The sequence below is a fragment of the Balaenoptera musculus genome, chromosome 3 (genome assembly GCF_009873245.2).
Source record: "Balaenoptera musculus isolate JJ_BM4_2016_0621 chromosome 3, mBalMus1.pri.v3, whole genome shotgun sequence".
NCBI classification, from domain to species: Eukaryota; Metazoa; Chordata; class Mammalia; order Artiodactyla; family Balaenopteridae; genus Balaenoptera; species Balaenoptera musculus.
The window spans coordinates 107,893,072-107,910,917 of NC_045787.1; the positions used below are offsets into that span (position 1 = coordinate 107,893,072).

Consider the following 17,846-nt stretch of genomic DNA (forward strand, 5'->3'; position numbering starts at 1 on the left):
TGTATGTATGGCTGCATTGGGTCTTTGTTTCTGCACACGGGCTTTCTCTAGTTGCGGCGAGCGGGGGCTACTGTTCACTGCGGTGCGTGGGCTTCTCATTGTGATGGCCTCTCCCATTGCAGAGCATGGGCTCCAGGCGCGTGGGCCTCAGCAGTCGTGGCTTGTGGGCTCTAGAGCGCAGGCTCAGGAGTTGTGGCGCACGGGCTTAGTTGCTCCGCGGCATGTGGGATCTTCCCGGACCAGGGATCAAACCCGTGTCCCCTGCATTGGCAGGCTGCACCACCAGGGAAGTTCTGACCCCCTGCTTTTGCTCTGGGCTCTTTGAAAGAGGTGGCAGTTGGGTGTTTTGGTCTCTTTTTATCTTTTGTTCGGAATTTGCCCCAACTGGGCATGCAGGCAGTTATTTTTAGTCCCATAGAGTTTCTTTGTATTCTGTTGCTTGAGAAGAGGTGTGTGCAGGTGCAAGCACTGCAGCAGAGGGGCCCAGGTCCCAGTCTACTTCATGTTGAGTATCATTGTGTTTCCCTCAAATTGAAAATACCACATGGGGTCCCTTGATGTTTGCCAGCTACTTGACACAGTCTGGGAATCGTGGGTTTATTTGATATATTCATAAGTAGGGGATGTGGTTATACTCTTTCAGCTTTCTCTCTCCAGGTCACAAAGTTAAATCAGTAGTATATCACTCTCTTTCAACCTTTCAAATACTTAGTCCACATTGGCATAAGTGATTGCTGTCTTGCAGCCAGAAAGCACCAGCTTTTTTCCCCTGCTCCGGATGGCAGACCATTTTGTTCTTTATTTACATTTTACTGCCATTTCTACAAGGACCTGAGGCTGTTCCACCTGTGCTTTTACTTTAGGCCTCCTGTTACCCTGTGGGATCTGGCCTTAAATTGCTCCTCGGTGGCATGTGTTTGCACACGAAGCTGCCCAGAGAAAGTCTTAGAGGAAGTTTCAACTTTTAAGTGATTAAGTAATCACTGTTTTCCTAGAAGCTGTATTTGATCAATATTGTAGAAATGTGAGGGAGATGGAACATTTATATTGCTACAAAAAAATGTTTAAAAAGTTAAGCCTTAAAAACAATGTGACTGTAATGTTTATATATTCATAAATGTATTCATTTAAAAAACGTGTGTTGATGAATTGCTTTGTGCTCTGTATGGCGCTGGTCCTTGTGAGCTAACATTTTATATGCCCTCTCCATATAGGAGCACATGTGCCATCCAGTGGACAGTTTCAGTTTGGTGCGAGATGTAAATTTTACTTTGGTGGAGGTGAACACAAGGTTCTCTGGGAGCAGAGAGGAGGAGCATCTAACCTCAGAGCAGAGGGTATGAGGCCTGAGTTAGTCAAGGAACAGTAGGAAGGATCCTTTCAGGTCAAGGGCAGAGAAGTGAGAGAGAGCAAGATCATAGCATATTTAGGGAATTTCAAGTAGCAGATGAAAGCTTACAATGCAAGAAAATATTAAAAGAGGAGGCTAGAGAGAGAAACAGGATTTCATAGGCTTTGGGATTTTGAATTTAGCCTGCAAGTTTTGGAAAGCTGTTGAGGGATTTTAAAGTGGTGAGTAACATCAGCTTTGTACTTTAGAAAGGTATATCTAAATCCAGGGCAAAGAATATTGGGACGGGAAGGAATGTTGTAAAGCTCGAAGCAAATTAGTTAGGAGGCTACTACAGTGATGTAGGTGGAAGGCGGTAGGGACTGCAAGTACGGCTGTGGCAGTGACATGGGGATGGAGAGAGTGAAAGGGTAGAATCCACAGGATGTGATGCTGATGTGATGTGATAGTATGAGGAAGGAGCAGGAGTGAGGGACAGTCCTCAAACCTGGCTTGAAGTACTGGTGGAAGTGTTGTTCACCAAAATGGGGCACGAAGAGAAAGAATACATTACAGAAATAAGATTATATGTTCAGTTGTGGACATAGGAAATTTGAGTATCCTCTCAACATTCACATGGACATGTCCGGTAAGCAGTTGGATGTGTAGTCTAATGCCCAGAAAAGAGAAAATAGACTTACTAGTCATCAGCATAGAGTTAATAAGGTGAAGACATGGGAGAGGAAAGAAAGGGGACCTAGGATGTATTGGAGAAGGCCACCATACACGAGATACACAGAAGCAGAGGGATGGAGGTGGTAGCCAGATATGAGTGTGAAACCAGAGAAGAGGGGTCTTTTGGAAGAATAATCTCAGAATAATCCTTTCTGTAAATTTTACATTCCAGGTTTTTAAAATAAATGTTTGCCTAGTAATTTTTATTTTCAAAGAAGGAACATGTGATGGGAGTGCATGAATGAAGCATATAAAGAGCAGTGTTAAGCTAAACGGATACTGTAGCTAGCCTTATACTGATGAGGCAGCTCTGCAGTGTATTTCTGAAAAACTTCACATATATCTTCTATAGTTTGGGGAGGAAGACAGGAAGTGGGTAGAGAATTTTAGAATTGTAAAGCATCCGAAAGAATGAGGACAAGATTACATTCTGATGGAAATCAGACATGAAAGTAAATGTTTATTCATATTTGTGTCACAGCATTTTTACTAGTACACAGTGCATAAGTTTTTATGTAAAGTTGTAAGATGAGGAGGAAAATAAATGAATTAGCATATCTTTTTTAAAACTTATTTTTAAAAACTTAATTAGGGAAAGAAGAGGACCCCCTCCCACCTTGGCCCGCCACCTGCCCGTGTGTGTAGTCCCCAGCTTCAGTAGTTATTGATGGGGGGACCATCTTGTTTCACCTATTAACCCCCCCCTCCACTGGATAATTAAAAGCAAATTCTGGATATCACATTTCATTGAACAAGTTTTTAGTATGTAACTCTAAGATTTAAACAGCTGCAGTGAGGCATAATTTGACATACATTAAATGGGAAGAGACATTTTCCCTAATCCCCTTCACTGTAATACAACTGCTCGTTTTTGTGTACCTCTAGTCTTTGGCCTTATGCAGAATAACGGTTAATATTTTAAGGATGGCAAGAATTATTCAGATGGTCGACAGTTTTAGTAAAGTTCCCTATAAGGAATCAAGAAGAATAAAGTATGTTTCCAGGAAAAACTGTGACTGTGCTACTGACAGCAGTTAATACGTATCAGAGTGGAGTGCACCGTTTCCTGTTTTTCTCTGCAGAGGCCTGACTCTGGAATTCCCCTTGTTTGCCCGCGATTTAAATCTCGTCTGTACCCTGTGCTCTCAGTACAGCACACCAGAAAAGTGGGCTGTTCTTTAAATGTCTACCTTGTGTCTGAAAAATATTACATTTTTGTATCTTAAAATATTTAATTATACTTAGAATCCAGGTTTTTGATTAAGAAAGTTATAACAGAAGTCTAAAGAAGACCTCGGCCTGTGTCTGGATCCTATCTCTCTTACCTTCTCTGGAAGGCTTGTAATATTGATAATCTTTATTTTTCTTTACCTTCTGTCTCTGTCTTTTCTGATTTGCCTCATCAGAAATTAAGCGTAGTCAAGTCTTTCTCATCTTTAAGGGAAAAAATTCAATGTCCTCATTTCCTCTTCTCCCTTGAGCTACAGCTGTCTGTCTTCTCCTGTTCAGAGGCCAGACTTTGTCCACGTGTCTGTGTTGGAGTTCTCCATTTCCCCGCCTCCTGGATGCCCCTCACTACCCCGCTGATGTCTGGAGCTCTTGTCACTGTGCTGGCACAGCATCACCAAGGTGCTCACTTCATGCTGCTGAATCCAGGAAACATGTATCTCTTCACCTGACTTCCCACCAGCTTGCAGATTATTGCCTAACCCCTCCTTCACACTTTGAAGGAGTCACATCTGACTTTCCTCCTAACTTTTAGGCTGTTCCTTTTTGGCCTCCTTTAATGGCTTGTTTTCCTGACCAACCTTATATAGAGTTCCTCTGTGCACTTTTCTTCCTAGGAAGTCTCGTTAACTCGGGCAGCTTTATTCTGGTGACTCTCAATTTCCTATCTCTAGTTTAGCCCTTTTCAGAATCCTATATCTGTGTATTCAACTTGCCCTCTTGATAACCTCACTTGAATGTCTCATAGATGTCTCAAATTCGGTGTGTCTTAAACAGAATCTTTCATCTTCTTCCTAAAGACTGACCCTCTTCCAGTATTATCTAATCCAGTAAATCGAGTACACTCTGTTCAGATCTGAAATCCGTGCATCTTTCTTAAGTGTTACCTCTCAATTCTCAAATCCAGTCAACAACCAGATGCTTTTGATTTTACCCACTGAACACAGCTTGAATCTGTACACGTTCCATTTATGCTGCTGTTAGTTGAATGCAAGTAATCTCCTTTCACCAACATTACTATAATAACTTCTCTTTTGGACCCCTCCAACCTGCTTTCCATCTGTAGCTATTATGCCTTTTACAACCATTTTGATCATGTTATTCCCCTGCTTTAAAAGTTGTGCTCCTTCTAGCCTCAAAGAAGGAAAGACAGAAAACTTCTACTTTTTTACCCTACAATCAAGGTTAGAGTAGGTGGCATGAAGAACCCTTTCAGTACTAAAGGAAAAGTCTCATTCCCAACTCAGTAAAGTTCAAGTTGAAAAGTAGTCATTATTTTCAGATTATAAATTAATTTCCTAACACAATTGCGATGACAGAAGGAAGTCGGTGTCTTCCTGTCCTTTGCTTCTCACTGGGAGAGTAGTCTCTTCTGAACCAGTTTAGTTGTCTCCTTTTGAACATCCTCCCTCATTATTCAGTGTTATATTATGTTTATAAGTGTATATTAATACGCCTCTTTCAGAAGCATATCGACCTACAAGCATATCCATTCATTAATCTTGCAAGAAACATTTCCGGGTGAGATGGCTGGTGGCCTGAGTGCTGCAGGGTGACTCCTCTCTCCCAACATCTTCCTGCAATAATTCAACTGTTAGAATAAATCCCTTAATGTGGATTCGTGGGCCAGGTGTAGCCATCTGCTAAGCCCCAGACACACCCTTCCAGAGGAAATGATGTGGATTCAGAACTGTTAGAAGTCCTGTGTGTTCACAGGGCAAGGGACGATCTGGAAGTAGATCCAGTGGCCTGGAAGTAGATCTTATTCTCTGAAATAGGCCAGTCCATCACCTGCTTCAGCAGACCCTCTGGCTGAGCCAGGTGGCACCATCTGTACCTCGGGAGCTGTTGCCCCCGCAAGCTAGCCTCACAAGGCCTTCGGGGACGTCTGCAGTCTGGCAGACGCCATGAGACCATGGAACATAACTGCCATCCTTTGTCTTCATCTGTAGACGTCTACCCTTTTCTGCTCAGTCTGGGGTGTGCCAAGACCCTGGAAACCTCCTTCTCCTTCAGTACATCAGGGGGCGTACTGTGGAAGAAACCCCAACAATTTTTCCTACTCAGGTGTCAAGAAAATTCATGTCCTCTGCTGGTGAAGATGCACTTGGATGTGCTTTGAGAAACATAGTTTTCTAACAAGACAAATTTAATGGTAATGTAACAGTATGTTACCAAGAAGAAAACGGGCACAGAACTACTGTTAGCATCGTCTTTTCCCTACCTTAATCCTAGAAAAGAGAAGGTAGCATTGCTTCTCAAGGCTCATTTAGGGACTTGGGCTGTATCATCTCAGATGAGAATAGTATGAAGGGAAGTATGTTGAATGGGGTGGGTAGAAATAGACAAACTCAAGAGTCTGGGGAAAAAAATGGGAAACAGGGTGGAAGAGACTATCCTGCATTGGTGGCACTTGGCCTCCCACATCAAAGGGTGGCTGTGGGTGACAAGTCTGTGGTTAGGGGCAGGGAATCTGTGTGAGCCTCCTTAAGTAGCACCATGTAAGGGAAAGAGAGCAGGAAATTGGCATGTTGTGCTAAGAAACAGAAAATTGAAGAGCATAGACAAAGGATCTAGACCCTTCCTTGGCTTACTGACACCATTTTAACCTGAAATTTTTATACAACACTATGGGACACTGCCCCAAAGGACGGATTGAATTTCTTAACCCTTCAAAAAGGAGCTTGAAGTAACTAAATTTGGAGGAGTACAGGAATGAATATTTTACTCCCGGGTGTTATAGACTATAATTCATTCAGTCAAGCGTCTTTGATAGGAAAAAATGGAAAACATGTAATACAGATTCTCAGAGAGATTAAAAATATTGCGTAGCAAAGAGCTTCCAAAACATAATCATAATTGGAGAAAAATAATAATGTATCTACCACTGAAAAAAAATTACTGATCTAGAGCTGGGGTCAGCAAACCAGAACTTATGGGCCATTATGTCACCTGCCACCCTTTTTTGTGCACAAATGTTTACTGGAACACAGCTATACTCATTTGTTCTCCCATTGTCTGTGGCTGCTTACACACTGTGATGACAGAGTGGAGCCAGAGCTTTGACAGAGACCGTATGGCCTGCAGGCTTAAAATATTTCCTCTCTGGACTGTACGAAAACAGTTGTGATTCCTAAAGAGGATCAAGTGGCATTATTTTCTAATTCAGTGAAACTAGAAAGAGGAAACAAATAATGGAAGAAACTAGGAAGATTATACACACACACATGCATACACACAGACACACACACGCTCTCCCTCCCTCCGTCCCCTCCCCCCCCACCCCCCTTAGACACACAAAGACACATTCAGATGTCCACATAACAGAAGCTCTGGAAATAACAAAAAAGAACACAAGGAGCAATATCAAAGAAATAATACAAGAAAACTTTACTAAGCTATAGTAAAACCCGTGTTCAGATAGAGAGGGACCTCCATATGCCATACAGAACACTGGAAGGGAAAACCAACAAACTTGGAGATAGTCCAGAGTCACTGTTCAACTCTGAGGATGAATATAAATAATACTTCAAGGGAAAACAACAGACTTCTTTTGGGATTCTAATCTGTGGCAATAAAAGCTAGAGGGCAGTAAAACAATATATACTAGCTTCTAAAATTAATGTATGAACTCTCCACTTTTGTGGCTTTGTAGAAAATCATGTTCTAATCCTGAGGAGCTGTCACCTGGGTCTGTCTGGATAAGTTTTTAGGATTTATCAGGAGCATAGCAACATTTCAGTAGATGGAGACATAAAATACTATGTTCAGAGGCAACCTAACCTAATCCAACAACTTTGTAACTTGCCTTAGTTTTGATGCAGATGGCAATTTCAGGAGAAGTATTCTGTTGAAAGGGAAGAAAATGGGGATACGCAGAGATGGTATTAGGACAGTAAGCCAGCTGTGCCCGTGGCCCCCTCTCAGTTGATCACAGTATCTAAGGAGCCATGGAACACTCGGGTCTGATGATAACCTTCTTCTGTGGAAAAATCTCGGATGGTCAGTTTAACACAGCAGCAGGGTAGGGAAGTGTCTAGTGAGGCGGAGGGCACATTGGTACAACAAGGATTGCAGCCTGTGGCTGAAGTTCCTGGGAAGCTGCTGGGAAGTGGGCGTCAGAAATGAGGAAGAGGCAGTAAGCTGCAGCCTGGATGGCTGCTTGGACAGGGTTTCGTTCGCGGCCAGAATAGGCCAGAAATCAGTGAATGGGCTAGAGCCAAACCTCCCCTGCACAGACAGCTGACAGATTCCTTCCGGGTGAAGGGTAGTTGGGTATAATCTCAGTAACAACCATCAAAATAGCATCAGTCTGTTAATGATGCGAGCTAGAATATTTTGTTTAAAATCGGAATGCTGCACTTAAGTCACACTGTCTTCTTTGCTAAGAATGATGGTTACAGATGATAATTTTACATTTGTCTCACTTTTTAAAAGAATAAAACTTAAATGGTTATTATACAAATATGTGGATGGCCAAAGTCAGACCAAATAAATCTATTTTAAGTTCTAAATAATAACCTATTATTTTACTTTACCAATCATTTTTTTGTGCATATATTTCTCTGGGGGATCTCATCATCAGAGGTGATTGTGGTGATACCAAGATTTAGGTATTTTTGTGTCCTGGGCAAAAATATTATTATACGAAGTCATTTGTGCATAGTATATAAATCTACCAGAATAAGTTTTTGTTAACAAGATCATTTTCTCAACACGTTATTCCTTATATTTTAGAAAAGGCGCCGGCGGATTGACCGAAGTATGATTGGAGAGCCCACAAACTTTGTGCACACGGCTCACGTGGGGTCAGGAGACCTGTTCAGTGGGATGAATTCCGTAAGTACGTGGGTGGAACATACAGGCGGGGCCTCCAGGCATAGTCATGTGTACTTGTGTAACAGGTACATACATTCTTAATGACGGCACTGTGCCCAGTGAATTATAGACATTTGAACATACACACTTAGTGTGAGCATCAAAGAGAAGAAAATGAACAATGAAAAATTAATCTCTTACGTAGTTTGCCAAGTCATCTGTTCTTCTATTTGTACTAAACTCTTTGTAGCTACCTTTCTTCCAAATAAATACTTTAAAACTTTTAAAGGATTTGAATTCAGAAAGGAAGGTACTATCCCATGGATTCTCATGCCCCCTTCCACCAAAGCGACTTGGAGGTCAGCTTTTTAGTAATATTTAATCTCTTAAGTTCAGTTAGTTGCCTTTTACAGATGTATTTATTGCATTTCCCTTATAAAATATTAGGCTTTACCTGATATTAGAATGCTTGTTATTTATTTATTACTGTAACATAAGTTCTCACACACTTAGCAGAGGATTAGAATTTGTGTATATTTGCTGTCTTTTATAGAGGTTTCAGTGAATTTCAGAAGACACTTTAAATTTACTCAGCTGAACTCTTGCTCAATTTTCATCTAAGGGAAAATAGAGAGCAGTATAATAGAAACCAGTAGAGGGTTTTTATCAGGGCTCTGCCACTATGTTATCCCCCAAATCTAAAGTACACTGAGTTGTCTAAATGATCCCTCAAGTGTTTAGAACCAGAAAGTCAATAAGGCTTTTATAAACACAAAATTATGCTGCATTGTATGCTCACTTACTGGACAGCGTTAACAGAAGACTTAAAAAAAGAACAGAGACTTATAAAGTAGGTAGATGAGTATCCTGGATACAGCAAACAAGTTTGTCACTACAGTTACTAGGTAAGCAAAGGGATGACATTTGTAGCTTCCTGGAAAGGAAACAGCTTGTTTGTTTTAAATCTGTAGGAAAAGTACACTGAACTGCTTTTTTTTTAATTAATTAATTAATTTATTTATTTATTTATGGCTGTGTTGGGTCTTCGTTTCTGTGCGAGGGCTTTCTCTAGTTGCGGCAAGTGGGGGCCACTCTTCATCGCAGTGCGCGGGCCTCTCACTATCGCGGCCTCTCTTGTTGCGGACCACAGGCTCCAGACGCGCAGGCTCAGTAATGTGGCTCACAGGCCTAGTTGGTCCACGGCATGTGGGATCTTCCCGGACCAGGGCTCGAACCCGTGTCCCCTGCATTGGCAGGCAGATTCTCAACCACTGCGCCACCAGGCAAGCCCCCACTGAACTGCTTTTGTGGAAATGTAAGAGGTGTCAGATTTCTGTTAAAATACAATTCAGTAGCTTCGTTTCCTGGATTAATGTGGAGTGAAGAGACCAAATGGGACCCTATGACTTTTGTTAATGTTAAGGTCATTGTGGCATATATAAATAGAATGAATGGTTTCAAATTTATTATATCTGATTAATTTTAATTTCTTTCTCATCAACACGTCTTCTTCCCCACTTCTGTTCTTAAAAATTTAACTGTATAGGACAAATTAAGTTCTTAGTTCATAGTACTTAGTTAACGTTTAAAATCTCGTTTATGCACATTTCAGAATTTCCTTCAAGATTTCTATCTGGTATTTTGTCTCTATGAAAAGCCTGTCATTGATGTACATGACTCTTGTTTGCCATCAAGTTAGGTAGAGTTTGAGGACTGTCCCCTGCAGGGCTGACTGAGCTGCAGCATCAAGACGGGCCCTCAGCTGTTGTAGAGGTTCTGCCCTGCAGTCTCCAGACAGCCTCCTCTGGTTACTGAAGTAGATTTCTTATGAGGTATTCTAGCTCTTCAGAACCAAACCTGTCTTCCAAAGGCTGTTTGTACTCATTGCCTATATTACGTATTAGTTTGTTGTCTCTACAAAGAAATAGTTTCTCTTAAGTTCATCTATTCTGAGAATTGAGCAACAGTAATAGGAACATGGCTCGATGCATATGAAAGAGGCAGAGGGCACGCTGGACTATTGAATGGTCAGATGACTGGTTTCTTTTTTCCCGTAAATACACTGTTCTTCCCAAGACTACTTTTCATACTAACTTATTGCTAGAAAAGGTTCTATGACTCTTTTAATAATATAACTTTATTGTGTTAAAATAATGCATATCCACAGTCACAATAATACATGTCATCTCAATGCTGAGGGTTACTTACTAGAAAATCCGAGTCCTTTTGTTTGAAATTGAAGAATTGACTTTTGGAAGAAAAACAGATTTTTATTTTTCTTAGAATTTGCATGGCGTTATGAAAGTACCGTGTAAAAATATAAAGGTGTTGTTGTAAATAGGCCTAAGATACCTATAAAACCTAACATGTCATGTTAGGTGGGAAATTATTTGGTACCAGGGTAAAATCAAGTTTGTGCCACAAAACAGTGTTACCACAGAGGAGCAGAAAATGAACTGATAGCCTATGGCCATAAGCTTCGCAGACTGAGCAAGTTTACTTAAATAGACCTATAGATTTTAGTTTTATTTATTTACTTATTAAAATTTTTAAATTTTATTTATTTATTTTTGGCTGTGTTAGGTCTTTGTTGCTGCGCGTGGGCTTTCTCTAGTTGGGGCGAGCAGGGGCTACTCTTCGTTGTGGTGCACAGGCTTCTCATTGCGGTGGCTTCTCTTGTTGTGGAGCACGGGCTCTAGGCACACGGGCTTCAGTAGTTGTGGAACATGGGCTTAGTTGCTCTGCAGCATGTGGGATCTTCCCGGACCAGGGCTCAAACCCAGGTCCCCCTGCATTGGCAGGCGGATTCTTAACCACTGCGCCACCAGGAAGTCCCTCTTTTTTTTTTTTATATTCTTACCTAAAGTAGTCATTTGAGTAATGTGAATATAGATATTACAGTACATCATTATGTGATATCATTGGAGTTAGTTCCACATACGTGAACTTTTCAGTAAATGAGTAAAAATTTACCCATTTAAGAGCCAATCACATGTTCTCACTTTAACCATATTGGACCTAAATAAGCCATGCATTTTATATTTTGCTGTTCTCTTCAATTAGAATATATTTAAACCTATCTTACTCCAAAAATAACTTAGACCAGTCTTATTACTTTCTTTAAACAAACTGACTGAGGATCATCAATGAAAAGACACCTTGTATCGATACATCATGTTTTCTGTGATTAAGTATTTGATAAGTAGATTAATGAATGGATGGTGATCCCACCCCCTCTCACCTCCCGGGGTCCTAGAAATGTGAAGGGCCCTTTGAGCTGTTTCTGTGCATTACACCAGACTGCCAGTGCTCTCACCCTTGACTGTTAGGCCGTCATATCCCAAACCTTCCTGTTGCCGCTTTTTTTAGCAGTCGAGCTTGATTCGCTCGTTCTCTGCTTCCGAAATGCTTCTAATTGCTATGAACTAAGATAGGATACACTAAGAACTCTTCACAGTTCACAGGTAACTTTGTGACTTTGTTTTGGCAAAGTAAGAAAACATCCCAGCGGGACTTCCCTGGCCGTCCCGTGGTTAACACTCTGTGCTTCCACTGCAGGGGTCCCAGGTTCGATCCCTGATCCGGGAACTAAGATTCTGCATGCATCACGGCCAGGAAAAAAGAGAAAATACCCGAGCATTTATATATCTCACAGTCTACTAGAAAGTAGCCCTGTAATGTGGTTAGGAAAGGTTATCATCTTTAATCATTTTACAGATAAGAAGCCTGATATGCACAGAGGATAAATAGTTCACCCAGAGTTACAATATTAAAAAGAAGTTTGGATTTCAGTCCAAGTCTTTGGATTCTTTTGTTGTTGGAACATAGTTGATTTACAGTGTGGTGTTTCAGGTGTACAGCAGATACACATACACATGTATTCATTCATTCTTTTTTAGATTTTTTTCTCATATAGGTTATCACAGAATATTGAGTAGAGTTCCCTGGGCTATATGTTAGGTCCTTTTTGGTTATCTGTCTTATATATAGTAGTGTGTGTGTGCATCCCAAACTACTGATTTATCCCTCCCCCACCATGTTTCCCCTTTGGTAACCATAAGTTTGTTTTCGATATCTGTAAGTCTGTTTCTGTTTTGTAAATAAGTTCATTTGTTTCTTTCTTTTTTTAAAATTAGATTCTACATGAGTGATAGCATATGATATCTGTCTTTGTCTGACTTACTTCACTTAGTATGATAATCTCTAGGTCCATCCATGTTGCTGTGAATGGCATTATTTCATTCTTTTTTATTTTATTAAAAAATTTATTTTATCTTATTTTTATTGGAGTATAGTTGATTTACACTGTTGTGTTAGTTTCAGGTGTACAGCAAAATGAATCAGTTATATATATATACATATATCCACTCTTTTAGACTCTGTTCCCGTATTGGCCATTACAGAGTATTGAGTAGAGTTCCCTGTGCTATGCAGTAGGTCCTTATTATCTTTTTTTTTTTTAAATTAATTAATTAATTTATGGCTATGTTGGGTCTTCGTTTCTGTGCGAAGGCTTTCTCCAGTTGCGGCGAGCGGGGGCCACTCTTCATCGCTGTGCGCGGGCCTCTCACTATCGCGGCCTCTCTTGTTGCGGAGCACGGGCTCCAGACGCACAGGCTCAGTAGTTGTGGCTCACGGGCCTAGTCGCTCCGCGGCATGTGGGATCTTCCCAGACCATGGCGCGAACCCGTGTCCCCTGCATTGGCAGGCAGACTCTAAACCACTGCGCCACCAGGGAAGCCCCTATCTATTTTATATATACTAGTGTATATGTTGAGCCCAGTCTCCCAATTTATCCCTCCCACCACCCCATCCTCCCTGGTAATCATAAGATTGTTTTCTACATCTGTGACGCTTTCTGTTTTGTAAATAATTTGGGATGACATTTAGGTTGCTTCCATGTCTTGGCTATTGTAAATAGTGCTGCTATGAACATAGGGGTGCATGTATCCTTTTGTAAATATTATAGTTTTCTTCAGATGTATGCCCAGGAGTGGGATTGCTGGATATGGTAGTTCTGTTTTTAGGTTTTTAAGGAACCTCATACTGTTCTCCATAGTGGTTGTACCAATTTACATTCCCACCAACAGTGTAGGAGGGTTCCCTTTTTCCCACACCCTCTCCAGCATTTACTGTTTGTAGAATTTTTGATGATGGCCATTCTGACCGGTGTGAGGTGATACCTCATTGTAATTTTGATTTGCTTTTCTCTGATAATTAGTGATGTTGAGCATCTTTCTTGTACTTTTTGGCCATCTGTATGTCTTCTTTGGAGAAATGTCTATTTAGATCTTTTGCCCATTTTATTTTATTTTTTTTTATTCAAACAAAGTCACAAAAATTATACTCATCCTCATCAGTTCACTCAGTCCCATGTAATTAATTTTTTTTTTCATCTTGATCTTTTGTTAGCACTGTTATGAATTCATCAGTTTTCCATTAGAGTTCTGAAAATGCTTATTCATTCAGTTCAGCAGTATAGTCAGTTATCAGAAACCTGTACTTGTCAGAGTCTTTTCCATGAATTCCTTGAAGATGAAACCCTTTTATAGTAACATTTTTGCGAAAGCATCAGAGTACACCCAGAACTGTCTGTAAATGACAAAAGACTTAAAAATGACCACGGCTAAAGATTTGATGAAAGTTCATAATAATGCAGTTGACAAGGAAATTTATTTATTTCTGAGATATACATTTTAAAATAATAACTAGAATTATGACTTATAACATTATACCACAACATATAAGATTTTTAGAAATTTCATGTAATGTGTGAAACATTTATATTAACATATTTCCATACAAATAACCCAAAGAAAGTTTAGTATTTGTTGTTTTGTTTGTTTTTTTATACTGCAGGTTCTTATTAGTCATCAATTTTATACACATCAGTGTATACATGTCAATCCCAATCGCCCAATTCAGCACACCACCATCCCCACCCCACCGCAGTTTTCCCCCCTTGGTGTCCATACGTTTGTTCTCTACATCTGTGTATCTATTTCTGCCCTGCAAACTGGTTCATCTGTACCATTTTTCTAGGTTCCACATACATGCGTTAATATACGATACTTGTTTTTCTCTTTCTGACTTACTTCACTCTGTATGACAGTCTCTAGATCCATCCATGTCTCAACAAATGACTCAATTTCGTTCTTTTTTATGGCTGAGTAATATTCCATTGTATATATGTACTACAACTTCTTTATGCATTCGTCTGTTGATGGGCATTTAGGTTGCTTCCATGACCTGGCTATTGTAAATAGTGCTGCAAAGAACATTTGGGTGCATGTGTCTTTTAGAATTATGGTTTTCTCAGGGTATATGCCCAGTAGTGGGACGGATTGCTGGGTCGTATGGTAGTTCTATTTTTAGTTTTTTAAGGAACCTCCATACTGTCCTCCATAGTGGCTGTATCAATTTACATTCCCACCAACAGTGCAAGAGGGTTCCGTTTTCTCCACACCCTCTCCAGTATTTGTTGTTTGTAGATTTTCTGATGCCCATTCTAACTGGTGTGAGGTGATACCTCATTGTAGTTTTGATTTGCATTTCTCTGATAATTAGTGATGTTGAGCAGCTTTTCATGTGCTTCTTGGTAATCTTTATGTCTTCTTTGGAGAAATGTCTATTTAGGTCTTCTGCCCATTTTTGGATTGGGTTGTTTGTTTTTTTGATATTGAGCTGCATGAGCTGCTTGTAAATTTTGGAGATTAATCCTTTGTCAGTTGCTTCATTTGCAAATATTTTCTCCCATTCTGAGGGTTGTCTTTTGGTCTTGTTTATGGTTTCCTTTGCTGTGCAAAAGCTTTGAAGTTTCTTTAGGTCCCGTTTGTTTATTTTTGTTTTTATTCCATTACTCTAGGAGGTGGATCAAAAAAGATCTTGCTGTGATTTATGTCAAAGAGTGTTCTTCCTATGTTTTCCTCTAAGAATTTTATAGTGTCCGGTCTTACATTTAGGTCTCTAATCCGTTTTGAGTTTATTTTTGTGTATGGTGTTAGGGAGTGTTCTCATTTCATCCTTTTACATGTAGCCGTACAGTTTTCCCAGCACCACTTATTGAAGAGACTGTCTTTTCTCCATTATATATCTTTGCCTCCTTTGTCATAGATTAGTTGACCATAGGTGCGTGGGTTTATCTCTGGGCTTTCTATCTTGTTCCATTGATCTGTGTTTCTGTTTTTGTGCCAGTACCATATTGTCTTGATTACTGTAGCTTTGTAGTATAGTCTGAAGTCAGGGAGTCTGATTCCTCCAGCTCCGTTTTTTTCCCTCAAGACTGCTTTGGCTATTCGGGGTCTTTTGTGTCTCCATACAAATTTTAAGATGATTTGTTCTAGTTCCGTAAAAAATGCCATTGGTAATTTGATAGGGATTGCATTGAATCTATAGATTGCTTTGGGTAGTATAGTCATTTTCACAATATTGATTCTTCCAATCCAAGAACATGGTATATCTCTCCATCTGTTGGTATCATCTTAAATTTCTTTCATCAGTGTCTTATAGTTTTCTGCATACAGGTCTTTTGTTTCCCTAGGTAGGTTTATTTCTAGGTATTTTATTTTATTTATTTATTTTATTCTTTTTCTTGGAATGGTAAATGAGAGTGTTCCCATAATTTCTCTTTCAGATTTTTCATCATTAGTGTATAGGAATGCAAGAGATTTCTGTGTATTAATTTTGTATCCTGCAAATGTACCAAATTCATTGATTAGCTCAAATAATTTTCTGGTGGCAATGTTAGGGTTCTCTATGTATAGTATCATGTCATGTGCAAACAGTGACAGTTTTACTTCTTCTTTTCCAATTTGGATTCCTTTTATTTATTTTTCTTCTCTGATTGCCGTGGCTAGGACTTCCAAAACTATGTTGAATAATACTGGTGAGAGTGGACATCCTTGTCTCATTCGTGACCTTAGAGGAAATGCTTTCAGTTTTTCACCATTGAGAATGATGTTTGCTGTGGGTTTGTCATATATGGCCTTTATTATGTTGAGGTAGGTTCCCTCTGTGCCCACTTTCTGGAGAGTTTTTATCATAAATGGGTGTTGAATTTTGTCAAAAGCTTTTTCTGCATCTATTGAGATGATCATATGGTTTTTATTCTTCAGTTTGTTAATACGGTGTAAACATTGATTGATTTGCGTATATTGAAGAATATATATATATATATATATATATATCCCTGGGATAAATCCCACTTGATCATGGTGTATGATCCTTTTAATGTGTTGTTGGATTTTGTTTGCTAGTATTTTGTTGAGGATTTTTGCATCTATGTTCATCAGTGATACTGGTCTGTAATTTTCTTTTTTTGTAGTATCGTTGTCTGGTTTTGGTATCAGGGTGACGGTGACCGCATAGAATGAGTTTGGGAGTGTTCCTTCCTCTGCAATTTTTTGGAAGAGTTTGAGAAGGAAGGATGTTAGCTCTTCTCTAAATGTTTGATAGAATTCACCTGTGAAGCCATCTGGTACTGGACTTTTGTTTGTTGGAAGATTTTTAATCACAGTTTCCATTTCACTACTTGTGATTGGTCTGTTCATATTTTCTATTTCTTCCTGGTTCAGTCTTGGAAGGTTATACCTTTCTAAGAATTTGTCCACTTCTTCCAGGTTGTCCATTTCATTGGCATAGAGTTGCTTGTAGTAGTCTCTTAGGATGCTTTGTATTTCTGTGGTGTCTGTTGTAACTTCTCCTTTTTCATTTCTAATTTTATTGATTTGAGTCCTATCCCTCTTTTTCTTGATGAGTGTGGCTAATGGTTTATCAATTTTGCTTATCTTCTCAGAACCAGTTTTTAGTTTTATTGATCTTTGCTATTGTTTTCTTTGTTTCTATTTCATTTATTTCTGCTCTGATCTTTATGATTTCTTTCCTTCTACTAACTGTGGGTTTTGTTTGTTTTCTTTCTCTAGTTCCTTTAGGTGTAACGTTAGATTGTTTACTTGAGATTTTTCTTGTTTCCTTAGGTAGGCTTGTATAGCTATCAACTTCCCTCTTAGAACTGCTTTTGCTGCATCCCATAGGTTTTGGATCATTGTGTTTTCATTGTCATTTGTCTCTAGGTATTTTTGGATTTCCTCTTTGATTTCTTCAGTGATCTCTTGGTTATTTAGTAACGTATTGTTTAGCCTCCATGTGTTTGTCTTTTTTACGTTTTTTCCCCTGTAATTCATTTCTAATCTCATAAGGTTGTGGTCAGAAAAGATGCTTGATATGATTTCAATTTTCTTAAATTTACTGAGCCTTGATTTGTGACCCAAGATGTGATCTATCCTGGAGAATGTTCCGTGCGCACTTGAGAAGAAAGTGTAATCTGCTGTTTTTGGATGGAATGTCTTATAGATATCAATTAGATCTATCTGGTCGATTGTGTCATTTAAAGCTTCTGTTTCCTTATTTATTTTCATTTTGGATGATCTGTCCATTGGTGTAAGTGAGGTGTTAAAGTCCCCCACTATTATTGTGTTACTGTCGATTTCCTCTTTTATAGCTGTTAGCAGTTGCCCTACGTATTGAGGTGCTCCTATGTTGGGTGCATATATATTTATAATTGTTACATCTTCTTCTTGGATTGATCCCTTGATCATTATGTAGTGTCCTTCCTTGTCTCTTGTAACAGTCTTTATTTTAAAGTCTTACTTTATCTGATATGACTATAGCTTCTCCAGCTTTCTCTGAATTCCCATTTGCATGGAATATCTTTTTCCATCCCCTCACTTTCAGTCTG

The 17,846-nt window shown here is 39.5% G+C and overlaps 1 protein-coding gene across 4 annotated transcripts in view; it reads left to right on the forward strand.

Moving 5' to 3' along the window:
* The window catches only part of CDC42SE2 (CDC42 small effector 2), a 201,398-nt gene that overhangs the window by 172,378 nt on the left and 11,174 nt on the right, over nucleotides 1–17,846 (forward strand). For all 4 annotated transcript variants that reach the window (XM_036846628.1, XM_036846629.1, XM_036846630.1 and 1 more), the window contains one exon: nucleotides 8,030–8,131. In XM_036846628.1, coding sequence (XP_036702523.1) covers nucleotides 8,030–8,131 — 102 coding nt within the window. The remainder of the gene's footprint in view (nucleotides 1–8,029; nucleotides 8,132–17,846) is intronic.